The 14,348-nt window shown below is 37.3% G+C and overlaps 1 protein-coding gene across 3 annotated transcripts in view; it reads left to right on the plus strand.

The window, feature by feature from the left end:
- WDR20 (WD repeat domain 20) overlaps positions 1-13,555 on the plus strand; it is a 33,263-nt gene extending 19,708 nt beyond the window's left edge. Inside the window, exons 3-5 of one of the 3 annotated variants that reach the window (XM_017729095.1) lie at positions 194-1,471; positions 6,436-6,566; positions 12,662-12,746. In XM_017729095.1, the coding sequence (XP_017584584.1) occupies positions 281-1,471; positions 6,436-6,525 (1,281 nt within the window). In that variant the 5' untranslated portion in view covers positions 194-280 and the 3' untranslated portion in view covers positions 6,526-6,566; positions 12,662-12,746. Of the gene's footprint in view, positions 1-193; positions 6,122-6,435; positions 6,567-12,661 lie in introns of those variants that run through there. The other 2 variants (XM_017729096.1, XM_008629764.2) reach the window with 2 other exon arrangements.
- Positions 13,556-14,348: the final 793 nt, after the last annotated feature.

Here is a 14,348-nt window from a genome sequence, read left to right on the forward strand (position 1 = left end):
GCACTTTGAAAATAATTTCCTCTTTACTGCCTGATAAATTTTTGCAAATACAGTAACATAGTTCCTCTCTAGAAAGTTGAGTTCACTTTATTTGAGTATTGTTCCTCATCCCCCTGCAAGCTCAGATTTACAGTTAATCATGAAAACTTTAATTTTCGGAGTTTCTGATGTGTATCTTCTTTGTTTTTCACAGAGACTAATAGACAAGTCCCGAGTAACCTGTGTAAAATGGGTACCAGGTTCGGAAAGCCTTTTCCTAGTAGCTCATTCCAGTGGCAATATGTACTTGTATAACGTGGAGCACACTTGTGGTACCACAGCCCCGCACTACCAGCTACTTAAACAAGGAGAGAGTTTCGCAGTGCACACTTGCAAGAGTAAATCCACAAGAAACCCTCTGCTTAAATGGACAGTAGGTGAGGGTGCCCTGAATGAATTTGCCTTTTCCCCTGATGGGAAGTTCTTGGCGTGTGTGAGCCAGGATGGTTTTCTTCGTGTGTTTAACTTTGATTCAGTGGAATTGCATGGTACAATGAAAAGCTACTTTGGAGGACTGCTGTGTGTGTGTTGGAGTCCTGATGGGAAATACATAGTGACAGGTGGAGAGGATGACTTGGTGACAGTTTGGTCTTTCATGGACTGTCGAGTTATAGCAAGAGGCCACGGACATAAATCGTGGGTCAGTGTCGTGGCGTTTGATCCATATACCACTAGTGTAGAAGAGAGTGACCCAATGGAATTTAGCGGAAGTGATGAGGATTTCCAAGACCTTCATTTTGGCAGAGATCGAGCAAATAGCACGCAATCTAGACTATCCAAAAGGAACTCTACAGACAGTCGTCCAGTAAGTGTAACGTATAGATTTGGTTCAGTAGGCCAGGACACACAGCTCTGTTTGTGGGATCTTACAGAAGATATCCTCTTCCCCCACCAACCTCTCTCAAGAGCGAGGACACATACAAATGTCATGAATGCCACAAGTCCACCTTCAGGAAGTGGTGGAACTAACCCAGGAAGTAATGGAAACAGTATCACAACACCTGGAAACTCTGTACCCCCTCCTCTTCCACGGTCTAACAGCCTTCCACACTCTGCAGTCTCAAATGCTGGCAGTAAAAGCAGTGTCATGGATGGTGCCATTGCTTCTGGTGTTAGTAAATTTGCAACCTTATCGCTACACGATCGGAAGGAAAGACACCATGAAAAAGACCACAAGAGAAACCATAGCATGGGACATATATCTAGCAAGAGCAGTGACAAACTGAACCTAGTTACTAAAACCAAAACGGACCCAGCTAAAACTTTGGGAACACCTCTCTGTCCCCGAATGGAAGATGTTCCCTTGTTAGAGCCTCTTATCTGTAAAAAGATAGCACATGAAAGACTGACTGTGTTAATTTTTCTTGAAGACTGTATAGTCACTGCTTGTCAGGAGGGATTTATTTGCACATGGGCAAGGCCTGGTAAAGTGGTAAGTTTTAATCCTTAATGCTGCATCAAAGAACTAGAACTCTGAATAGATAGTTTTCTTGAAATATAATGAATGTTGAATATAAAATTTCTTTATGCTTAATGTAAAAAAAATATCCTCAGAGCCATACTTTTGGATACTGCATGCCATATTTCTGAATGATTTGAAGTGTCTTGGATACAATTATTAAATATAGTTGCCTTCCAGCAGAAGAAATAAATACTGTGCATCTAAACTATTGATCAGTGTTCTTATACTTAAGCATAACCACAATATGGTGAAAGCTATATATGTAAAAATTGAAGTAAAACCTGTCAAACACTAAAATAATTATAAGCCTTCTAATGTTTTCTACAAAATAAGCACTCCCAATGAGAGTAGCTTATGAAAAGCTGCTGCTTCTAAGTCTAATGAGAAACTTGAGCCTCTGAAAAAATTAAAACCAAAGTGGTTTATTCCTCCATACTTTTCTGTGGTGGCCTGCCATTAATGTGAAACCACTTATTAAAACATCAGCCGTTTTATGCACAGATTTGTGAGCCCTGTACTGACTGTAGTTTATGCTCTTGAATTGTGAATCAGTATTATCAAGGAACTCTAATTTTAGCCAGATTTTGATTTATGTATTTAAGTTGGGGAAAATCTTGCAAGCTTTCTCTCAGTAGTCTCAGTGTTCTGTTCCTGTTAGGTTTGTTAGGCAGCTCAACCACTACAAGCTCGTGCTTTTGATGGCATCTGTTCCATCAGCTGAACCTACATTAGTCTATTACTAGTTTTCACTCTTGTTGTTGATGCACTTGAACACCTATAAAATTTTATTTTTCTTCTGTCCAGTGTACAGATAGCTAAATTTTGACTGAAGCTAAATGTGGTGATTCTTACATTAAAAAGTACTTCGTGCTACAATAGCTCTGCCTGCCAGCAACAGTTCAAAGGAATACAACTATGAAAACGTTTCCAGAGTAGATCTGGAAAAAGGACCATTATTTCTGTGAAAATTTCTGAAAGGGGATGTAGATTATCACCTGAAGTAAAAGAAATGATCTGGTAATACCCGAATATTGCCATGTCAAGCAACTTAAATGAAAATGAAATTGTTGTTCGTTAGGTCTTAACCATTTGGTTCATAAATCTGACTTTTGGAGTAGAGGTACTGTATATCTTTAGATACCACATCTTCATTGCTATAAACTTGCAAGTAAAACTCAGTAATTTTTCTTAAAACTGTTTGTATAATATAGACTTTTTTGAGATCTTACTAAATTTGTCACAACATAGATATGCATAAAAATCTGTGTCTGCTCTGCATCTTAATGCATATTTAAAGATTGAATCTAAAACCTAAAAGTGAAAACCCCTTTATGGGAGAAGGGAGGAGGGTATTACCTAAAAGTATTTTTTTGCTTGAGAACTACAAACCCAGCATTAATTTAAGGAAAAAAAAAAGCACTTCCTCAAAATAATAAATTTTAAAATGTTTGCTCAAAATGAAAGTCTTAAAGCAGTTATACTTTTGTGACTCAGTGCACTTCACATCTTGTTAATTACAGCAGTGCCTCAGATTGCTATTGTGAGCTACATTATCTTTTTTGTTCTGAAACTCCTTTGCATACTATTAAACACTACACTGTCACATTTATTTTCAGTGGCTGAGGTGGGTTTTGTTAGACTGAGTATAACTTAAATAGATTTGTGTATTGACTTTGATTTGGAATATGACATTTCAAATATTTCAGAGATAAAGTATGCAGTACCAAAAATCAGGATTTATGTATTGGCCAATATGGAAAACTTTAACTACAGGTAAGTAATTTTCATGCTGAAGTTATCATTTTCAAAATTAATATATTGCACACTGATGTAAATGCCATATTCTTTAGGATGTATTTACTTAGAAATTTTCAGATTAATTTGTTTTTCTGATTTCACTTGCATTTCTAGTGAGCTCACTCTGCTGGTAAAAACTAAATTTTGGTGGCATGTTTACAGGGCTTTGATAGGAAAATACTTGTGCCAGAAGGACGTTATGAGCATCCTTTTTGTTTATAGGAAAGCACTTAATTTTATTTAATGAGAATTGTCAAAGTATAAAACACTCATGGTGATGTCTTTCTTACTGGGTTATATACCATCATTTCTGTTTCACCACCTGTTTTATCCTAGGATGTCCCATTACTGTGGGCTTTAAAGTTTCTATTTCTAGTCTTCCTTTGACATATGGCTCCCCAAGTGATCTTAAAGCTCCATCACTTTTTTGTCTGCCAACTCTATAGAGTGAAAGCCTCTGAATCTTACTGCTAATTCCATCATTGCCTCAAAAGGCCTTCATTAAATTAATGCCACTGCCAGCCTAAAGAAAGAATTGGATGGAAAAGCAAAGGAGGCTTGCAGTGTCTAATGTAATTTCCACTGAGCCCGTGCTACCTTTCCCTCTCATTTCCAACAGCCATCAAAACACGCTGGATAAGTGGACAGTGTATGACAAGTTCTGATTATTTTTCTGGTTGGGCTTGTGCTGCCCTGAGTGGAAAATAAATCCAGAAGTGTCTCTTCAGCCATGATCCCTATGATAGTCGATAGTGTGTATAGTGCTGACAGTGTCCTGAGAGTTTGTTCATAAATTTTCCAAATTACTGCTTCAGTGCGTACAAAATCATACCTTGAGCTTCCTCACGGGATGTACTGTTCTTGCATTGCACTTCCAGAACTGCTCTGCCAACTCCCAGTCAGTGAGGTGAAGTGAATGGCAAAATTCAATTAGAAACAAGTTGGACGAGGCTCAGGGTTCATTAGTTTCAATTTTTTTTTTTGTTTGTTTTTTTGGTTTTTTTTTTTTGGTTTTTTTTTTTTTTTTTTTTTTTTTTTGTTTTTTTTTTTTTTGTTAGCTAGTTTCTCTGAAAGAAGCTTCAGGGCAGTAAGAAAAATAGGTTGCCTTAACAAGAGTATGAACTTTTCTTCTCAACATGGTGACAATTAGCTGTCATCTCTCACCCCTGTCTTTCCCAGGCCCTGATGGGAAACCTAAATGGGATTACAGAACTGTTGGATTAATCTGAAAACACAGGAAAAGAATTAGGAAGGAACAAAAGTAAACTTTATTGCACTGTCTTTGTAGCTACGTCAAACTGAATTACAGGATCTGCAGAAGCAATTTAAAAAACCCAAGAAAACCAACCCACAAAACCACCAAAAACCCAAAGTGGTACTTGGATATGCAAAGTAAGTTTTCTCTGAACTCAGTGGTCAGAGTAACTACTTACGTGATTTCTGTGTTGGACTTTGGAACTGACTATTCACTGTCTGTACAGCAACTCCATTTCATGTGAATGGAAGCTGCCGATGAGTTCCCTGTGTAAGAAAGCTCAAGGTAAGATTGGCCAGAAGTACCCCCAGGTGAAATGGCAGTGTATAACCTAGCAAGAGAAACATCCTACCACTTTGTAAAACAAATGCACATGGAATTTATTTATTTGACTTATTGTACAGGAAAACTTAGACTTAAATTATAACATCCTTGAATTTTCTAGTTAACTACAATTGTAGTACAGTATCATGTTTTAGTATGACTTCTGTTTTAGTGAAAGTACTTAAACATTCATGTACTATATTTGAGTGAGACGAGCAGCTATACATACTAATTCTTCCTCAGTGGAAAGGAGCATTTCATCATTACAATTGAAGTTCAATTGCTGGTATTTAAGTACTATCAAATAGATTTCTTTCAACGTGATACGGTATCTGTATAAACTTCAGGGATGATTATAGTTAAACTGAAACACAGCTATACGACTTCAGGTTACCATGCTAAAATTTGAAGCTTTCTGTAATGTGCGCAATAGCAAAGTTGCACATGGCATACCCGCATTATCAGGGTGAATTAAACCTAGAGTACACTGGTGTGATATTTATAGCAAGGTATGTGTGTGTGCGTGTGTGAGGAGGTGTGACAAGTGGCTCCAGTAAAGCCAAGAGAGATCATAACCCTGTAAAGGCTTTATGATGAGGATGTCTGGATTAGGAAATAACATGACTTTTACTAAACACTTTCTAGAAAACCCATGTTCTGAATTATCACCTCTTAAAATTTGAGTATGTACTTGGAATGACTGTGTATGTCTGCCCCTTTAACAACATAAAACTACTAAATTAATATTTTAAATGCTGGCCTGCTTATGTTACAATAATAAAATTTGTGTCAGTTAATTTACTGTCAATTTACATGTAAAGATTAAACTATTTTTTCTGCATTTTATGATTCTGTATACTGGAGTTTGTTAAAGATTGACATGTTAGGTGATACTGTACAAAATTGTATTGACTACCTTTAGTGAAAATCAGAAGTAAAATTCATATGTATTTCCTTTTTACACTTCCATCTAATTTCTTGACAACTTGAATAAATTTCATAGAGCCTTTCTAACATGAACTATTGTTAATTTAACTGTTGCAATAATTAAGCTTTAAGAAGTATTGTTGGTATATTTATAATTTTAAGAAGATCATGTTTGTTTCATACTGCTTATTTTTAGCTGTTCTATTGTCACTGTTACAGCTGAAGAACTTTACTAAATACTTGACATTACAAAATAACTTGCTGGGGTTGTCCTCTGTATACTGATGTTAAATAAAAATGTGTGATTGAACTGTAAATGTAGATAACTTTCAATAGTCCTTTCCACATTTGAGTTTTAACTTGCAGTGCTTAGGTGGTCTTATGCTCTCGCGCTGTGCTGAACAAATGGCAACAACAAAACTGTTAACTTGCCATGCTTTAAAGTAAGAAGCTGATCACATCTGTAACCTGCTCTGAGAAAATGTTTCAATTCATCTCAAGACAATGCAGATGTTTTGATGTTTAAATCTTGCTGATAAGGACATGTCTCATGGTAGCTATTTTTTTTAGGACTAGAGTAACATTAAACAGAATACTTACCAAACCACTTTTCAAACTTGTTTAAACTCAGATTCAGCAGAACACAGACATGGCTGTATCTAGATTATCTCTGCACACCTGTCCGGTAGGAGCTGGGGCAGAGTGTCGTCATTCCTTCTAGGACTCTACAGGAGCTCTTTCCTCTGTGGACTCTGGTGCAGGGTATGTTCTTTATTCCAGCTTTAGATCTTGATGTTTACCTAATGATTGCTGAATTTACAGCCCCAAGTATATGGCTCATACAGATGATACAAGCATTTTCTGTCTAGAAAAAACTAGTCTAGAATAAAACTCATCTGAACTAAAATTAAACTAGTCCAAAACTTAGGCTGCAAAATTTCTTGGAACAAATTTAGGTGAAGACTTAAGATGTTGCCGTTCCATTTAAGGGGTTAGGGATTGTCTCACCCTTGCAGAAGTGATTCTTTGTTAACCAAAGAAAGAGCCAAACAAGTGCTATTTACTGAAGTGTTTCAGAGGCATTTTTGAGGAATTTAAGTGTAAAAGTAGTTACTTTGGCTCCAGTATGAGTGTGGGAGGACTCTTGTTTATCTCTTATGCAAAAATACTCTGTAGACTAAAGCCGAGGGAATCATCTTATGTAAACTTGAGAACTTTGTGGTGCTTCAAAGGTATTGATTGACCATTGTGATGATCTATACATAGAACATAGATGTATATTTAAGGACAGGGGCTAGCAGAGGAACAAAATAAAATCTGCTTGAAAGCTTCTGGAACATTCAGTTATATCAAATGATGCAAGAACTGGCTGGTCCAACCAGTTTCTCAACAGTCAGTGTGAGTCTGAAACAAAGCCCAGCTTCCACAGGTTTTGTGGTCAGAGAAGGTATTTGGCAAAAGATGTCTTGAAACATGAAGGTGTCATTTTACTTGTCCTTAATAGTATTGCACAAACTTCTCAAGGAAATAACTTGTATGATCATGTTATTTTCTGGGTTTTGAAGCTGAATTTTAGGTAGGTGCTGATCAACCTTATCAAATTCATTTGGCTCCTTTCTTCTGCTAAGACCACAGTAACTTTACAGCTAACGCACATGGGGTTGCCTTAAGTCATATGCTTTTCCCTGCGGTTTTTCCTGGTTTATCTCAATTTCATTATTTTTTAAACTGAAAATTTTAATCCTTACTGACTTTTGTAGTTCGAGGTAAGTAGAGAAACAACTGTTTCTAAGCATGTGAGCCCTTACTACTTGAATGAAGCTTAAGGTCCTATTCAAGCCAGGTCAGGTTTCTGCTGGCAGAAGCCTTTTTTGCATTTTCAAGCACACAGGTAGTTGCATCTTAATTTTTTTCTTCCTGTTGGACCTGCCTATCTTCCATTTACCTAGTACCACTGGACAGATTTTAGTTACTCTGATGGTTTTCTACTGGCCTTGAATTTGGTTTTTTTGTTGACAGTGACCTCTGTTAGGAGAAAAACTCCTTTATGTACACAGAGGAGAAGTTGCAAGTGAAACCCTGAAGCTGCTACAGTCTTTTATAAGGTCTGGTGTCAAATGGTTTATGCCTTTATACTTTTGTGTAATGTTAGCAGAACAGAGAAAAAAAAAAAGGCAAATGGAATAAAAATTTAAAAGCCCATTTAGCAAATACACAAACTGTGTAAAGATTGGTATCACCCTAAATCCCATACGAAATACTGCTCTGTAGCATTTTATGTGACTGTACAGCATGTGCTTTCCTGAGCATTTTCAGTTAATTAATTTTATTACTCCATTAGAGATTAATACCTGATTTAGTGACTATATGCAGTTCAGAAACTTTTGCTAGTAAATGCTTATTCATTTGGATAAGAAACTTGGATATTTTGTTCATGCAAATCTTAAAACCAGTTCAGCTGATTTAACTACAGAATTTTAAACAAATGTGAGAAATCTCTCTGTGGTTTTGGGGTATTATTCCTCAAACACCATAATGGACCATGGGCTCTTTCCTCAAGCAAAGGTGTCAGTCCAGATTACTTTGTAACCCTGATTACTCCAGGAATATCACAGTTGTGTACAAGAATAAACTACTCCTGGAATATTTTTCAAATAATAATTTCCCATTATTTTATATACTGGCAATTGTAAAAATGGTTTAACAAACCAGTGCCATTCTTGTATGGGCATTTGTTAATTCAGCCATATTTTACTGGGTTTAATTGCATTAGTGAAGTGTACTATGAGACTTCTTTTTTTTTCCATGGGATTGTTTGTTATGTTGGACCCTTTCCTTTGTTTTTCCTACTTTTCAATTTCAAACCAGAAAGCAGAAAGTTGAGCAGTTTGACATCCAGCATGTTCTGAGTGCCAGCGGAGCTGTTTCCCTGAAGGAGACGTGCACTTTCTGTGTCCTCCTTGCCCTTTATTACCTAGATTAGTGAAACTATGTAGATTGCAGCTTTGTCTCCAATTAAACCTCTTCTAATTTAAATTAAGAAAATATTAACTCAGTAGTTACTGTTGACTTTTTTTCTTGCTTAGTATTGTAGTATCTTCCTGATTTTTTTTTTTTTCTTTTTAAATACAGCAATTACATACTGATCATTCATAGATTAATCTGTTTCTGTTTTGAAACCTTATGTTTCATGTCTTTGGAAAAACGCCTCAGACTTTTGTCTGGATTATATGTGGAATTTTTAAAAACATACCCACCCCTCTCCTCACAATCTCATAAATGGGGAGGAGGGTTTGTGTTCATGCTGCTGCAGCGAACAGACCCCAGCAATGAGTGCCACGAAGCCCAGGTGCAAATGGCCTTCCTGATTGTATTTGTTACGGCTTTTCATTCTTACCCATGCCAGCCTATTTTTACCAGATGTGCAAAGTCCTGTGTTTCAGGAAGTCAGAGAATGCATCGATAAACAGGGTAGCCCTAGCAACTAGTGCTGAAGCAGCCTGTGTTCAATATTCACAGCACTAACTGATTTAAGAAAAATTATCCCATCTGAAAGCTGCATCGCTCAGCTGTGGAGTGTCCCATTAAGAAGGCAGATGGGATAGTGGCTATTTGGAGGACCCTCTCTGAGGTTGAGATGAACATTACTTTACTAAATTTCCTGTCTTGGATCTTGTAACTCTTCCGTTTCCCATGCCTGCTAGACTCATATGCTGACGAAATACCACTGCTAATAAAACACTACGTTTATTTCCAAAACTTTGAGCGGTCTCTTAATTTGTTCCTGCTGCTTGCTCAGTGGGATCTGTTTGTCCTTAAGCCTGAAGCTGCTGCACTGCGCAGCAGAGCTGCAGCTGTTGTTGCTCTGCTCTTCCATGGTTCCTGTCACAGCTGTTAAATGGGCCAGCTTGGCTGTTGCCATAATAAATTGCTGCAGCTTTTGTTCCATCTTTTCCCACCTGATTGACCAGACTTGGTAGTTCCACCACAAAAAGCACTGCACTCCAATGGCTTTATTCTTTCTTTACAGGCACGAGCTTTTTATATATTTTCATAACCTTACCCATCATATTATTCTAGAGAATGTAACTACACCTATTCCAATCCCACACCCTTTGTATCACAGATGAGACTCTTACGGTGAACTTTTGTATCAAAACAGTAACTTTATTTTAGCTCTCACTTGCTTTTCTTATATTGGTTTCCTATGTTACACCAAACACAACCTCATGAATAGCCTTGCTTGGAAGGCTCCGATATAATGGCAAAATTCTGTAGAATTTTTGTTGTAATCAGGACCCACTGAGAACTACCACTTCAGTGAAACTTATGTGCCTAAAAAACAAATTCATATTCTTGCTTTTCTTGTATGAACATCTGTCTTCTGAAATCAGGGACTTGGAAGAACTCAAAAACCTTCTGGTCTGTCCCATGGGAGTGAATTTCTGAACAGCCATCATAGCCTAGTCCAACTTTTGAGGCAGTACTTGCATACATTTTTTCCATCCGCAGGAGCACAAGGATATTGGTCTTGAGGTTATTTCCACTTCGGTGTTCCCATGGCTTGCCTGCTCAGAGTTGCAGAATTAATTCAGAGCAAGGACTGAAATAAGGAAATCGTAGTAGTCACTGAAAGCTATCTGCACTGCACTGCTGCTCTTCAAAGCAGGGAGCATTCACAGCCTACAAGATGGAACAAGGACTGACTCTTTGTTCCTAGTATTGGAAATTGTATTCTAGAGTGACTGGTAGTTCACAGGGAATAAGGCACCACATTGAATTTTAGTATGTGCTGCCAGTTTCTAGAGGAATCCTAGGAAAAGAAATAATTCTTCATTTTGTTTCCCAACAATTGGTTGTGTTACAGCATAAATCCAATACTAGAATTGTATTGGAATATAGAATACTAGAATAGTGCTTATTTCTCCTTCTGTCTAGGGTAGTTATGAGCCTGTTGAAAAAGACCTGACATTATGCCATCCCTAGAGCTTTCTGTGTGCTTATAAAGCACATATTTGCATATGAACAGTTTGGATTGCTGATTTAATTAAGACTGAAACAAATACCTTTGGACGTCTTTTTCCAGGGTACTTCAAAGTTGCTTAGTGGATGTAATCTTCTGACAAGAAAGACCTTCCAGTTGCTGCTGAATTTAATAGACTTGTGAAGAAAGCAGACTTGTGAAGAAAGCTTCAGTAATGAACTAGTGAATTCTGATTCAACCTTGTCATTTTCCAACAAAACTTCCCTGGTAGAAATTTCTGAAGTGCTTCAGTGGCTTGTTTGCTCTAAAGTTCTGCCTTCTTTCACCATCTAGTCCTTAACTAATAGCTAGGAAACTTTTTGTTCTCATGAAATAGGCAGGATCTTTGCACATCCTGAATGTCAAGTGTAAAGAACAACCCACTTCAGTATACCTCAACAGTATTTGAATCAGATATTTCCTACATAAACAAATACAGTTAAAGGTGTTCAGGTTCTTTCAGGTGGTCTGTGGAGGGCACCAAGTTAAGTGCCATGTGCTTTGTTATCTATAAATGTAATATGGACCATGTGCAAATATACACACAGAGTCTGCCATAAATCCTGCAAACTATCCAAATTCATGATGTGTCTGAAATGATCAGATGGTTTTTTAAAAGGGCTTTGGTTGTAACAGAAACTTGATGACTTGAATCCAGTCCATCTGGCCCTCTTTCCCCTCTTTCTGCCTGGTCTGAGGTCAGGGTTTACTTCCATCATCGTGATCTCTCAGTTCTTGGATCCAAGTGTGAAAGAGCTCCTGTAGATTCTGAAGTAACATGATTCTTGTATGCTAATTGCTGCCTGATCTTGTCTAGTTTGATGGATCTGAGTCCTGGGATCTTAATTTTGAGGTAAGAACATAAGCTGGGAGCTGCTTAGATGAGTTGCTGAAAGTGCATTTATCATACCTACAAGGTGAGGAGTTGCATGGGGATACTTGCTGGTGTGCTTCCAGCTGCCAGTGTGCTTCCAGCTGCCAGCATGCTCCTTGGCCTGCTGGCATTCCGTAGAACTAACTAATGACCTTTTAAGAAGGCTAAATTGTATTTTGACATTAAGCTTTTCCTAAATAAGCCTGATCAAGTTTTATGTGAATGATTAAAAATGGGCTACTGTGTATAAATCTGGAGTCCGTCCATTGGTACCCACAGGTCTAATCCATAAGGTGTAGTTGCCTTAATCCAGAGCAGCAGCCTCTGTGTAGTGAGGGGTACCACGCAGTCGTGGGGCTGCATGTGAGATAAGTCTCTTGATTTGAATGGCACGGTAGTTAAAAGAGCTGGTAACAAGTTTTCCTGAATGTGAACTTAAATTATAATGGAAAATCTTTACTAAACTCTTGTCAGCGTTTCATTCTGTTTTAAAATTACCAAAACAAGTATTTGTTTAGACAATCTATTTTTCTATTCAAAGCTTGTAATACTCAATCACATATACGAGATGGAGCATTTCCCTGTGTCAGGTCAGGTGTCAAACATACTGATACTGGAATAGGTTTGTTTGTCACCACCCTAGTAAAATGCTGATCACTTCTTTGGTGTATGATTTTTAAAGTTTCACAGTTCACAATGACTCCAAGTGCAAGGTATATTAAACCAAATGCTGGGATCAGATCCATTCCATGTCATAAACGCACACATTTCTTCCTGAGAGCTCTGTGTGCTGCTTGGCTGAGACCATGGTGGCTTAGAGCCTTTGTAGGAGAGAAGGATGTCTGAAGTAAGCAAGTGTTTGTAAAAATCAATTGTACTTATTGTAGGTTCAGGTTAAGAACTTTATAAAATTCATGTCAGGTTCTCTTGCTGGATTAATGTAAACTGCTTTGTTTGCAGGGTTTATTGTCATCCCAAAACCAGGCCAATTCTCCAAGTGGAACTGTAGTATAGCCATCACACTACTGCTAGCAAATCTCTGAACACAGGACAAGAAGTAATGACAGTGGAACCAGGAGCTGTTCTTCAGGCAAAGAGCATCACAAATTATAATGTGGCAGAGTGTAAACATGGAATTATGTGAATCACATAGTGACTTGCAAAGGACAAATGTAAGGAGTTCTCACTACAGCTGATCCTGCTAGGCTGCTCACCCAAGGAAGAGTTTGCATGGAAGAAAAAGCAAAAAGCTTCCTTTGGTGCTGCAGGAAAAAGTAGTAACATTTTTGTTTTCTTTATACTTTTTAAGTCCAGTGTAATTTAATCTCTCTATAAATATATAAATAAAAGATATATATATATAGTGTAAAATAAGATATGTTTCTTAAATTCAAGTAAGTTCAATGGTTAAACTAGTACTTCACCATTGTTTATTTTGCACTGATTTTTTTAACCAGACATGGCTAGAAGACAGCCTGGAATGCACTCATGGAAAATGAAAGTCATTACTTTCTGGCTTCAAAATGTTTTTCAGGAAGATGGATGCTGCAATCATAGATTTTTTTAAAACAAAATTGTTTTGCACTTAAATAGTTTAATGCTAATAGAGAATTACTTTAAAATTGGTGTCCAGACACCAGAAAAACTATGTTGTGGAGAAAAGATCCTTTGTATCTATTAAACATTTATTTTAATATTGTTGTTTCCAACTGCAATTGGCTCTGTATTATATGTATAAATAATGTAATTCAGTGATGGGGGAGGGGAGTAATGGATCATTACACTAGAAATTCTCATTCAAGAAAGTGATATTTCTAATTCAGAAAATACATATTAAACTATATTGAATATGCATTTTTGTTTACTTTCTGTTCAAATCCAATCACTTTTGATGTAACCAATTCTTTGTTGAATTAAATGTTTGGTACAGAAATACTATCTAAACTTTGTAGAACAAATTCCTTTCAAAAATATCTCATCTAGAACATTGCTTCATATTTAATAGAATTGAATTTCAATTAGGGAAGTGAAATACAATTGTTCTGTTCTTGTTCTTAATGGCTTATCTCCAAACATGTCCTGAAGATAAATACATCATACACCAGCAATCTCACAGAGAGGCAACTTCATGGGGTAAGGATTTTATCATGTAGTCCTGTGCATTTGGAGTTGGGAAGTGGAAGATCCCACAGTAGTACCTGCACACACTTTCTGACTTGTCAGTCAGAAACTGGGTTAACGTATTGGAGTAGCATTTCTGAGACTCGTTTGTCTTACATCAGGCATCTCATTTATAATTCAGTGGTCTTAAATGGGTAAGTGTGATAGGGATAGGTATATCCATGGATTTGCAGAGGTTAATGCTGCTTGTCTAAACACTTGCCATTTTTCATCAGTCAACACATCACTTAACTTGTTTTCAGTAGTTCTTGCCAAGATTAACCACCCATGTCCAGCCCCAGAATGACAGAAAATAGAAGTATCCATCATACACTTCTCTTTTTCCTGTAGCAGTGTTCACAGTAGGGATGTGCAGAATCCTGCAGGCAGAATGGAACAGCAGCTGCTTGCCCAGGACCATGAACTTGCCCGAGGGTGCATGTGCTGTATCTGTGGGCACATTAATGCACTTCCTGCTCTCCAACAA

This window comes from Corvus brachyrhynchos, unplaced genomic scaffold (genome assembly GCF_000691975.1).
Source record: "Corvus brachyrhynchos isolate BGI_N302 unplaced genomic scaffold, ASM69197v1 scaffold1, whole genome shotgun sequence".
NCBI classification, from domain to species: domain Eukaryota; kingdom Metazoa; phylum Chordata; class Aves; order Passeriformes; family Corvidae; genus Corvus; species Corvus brachyrhynchos.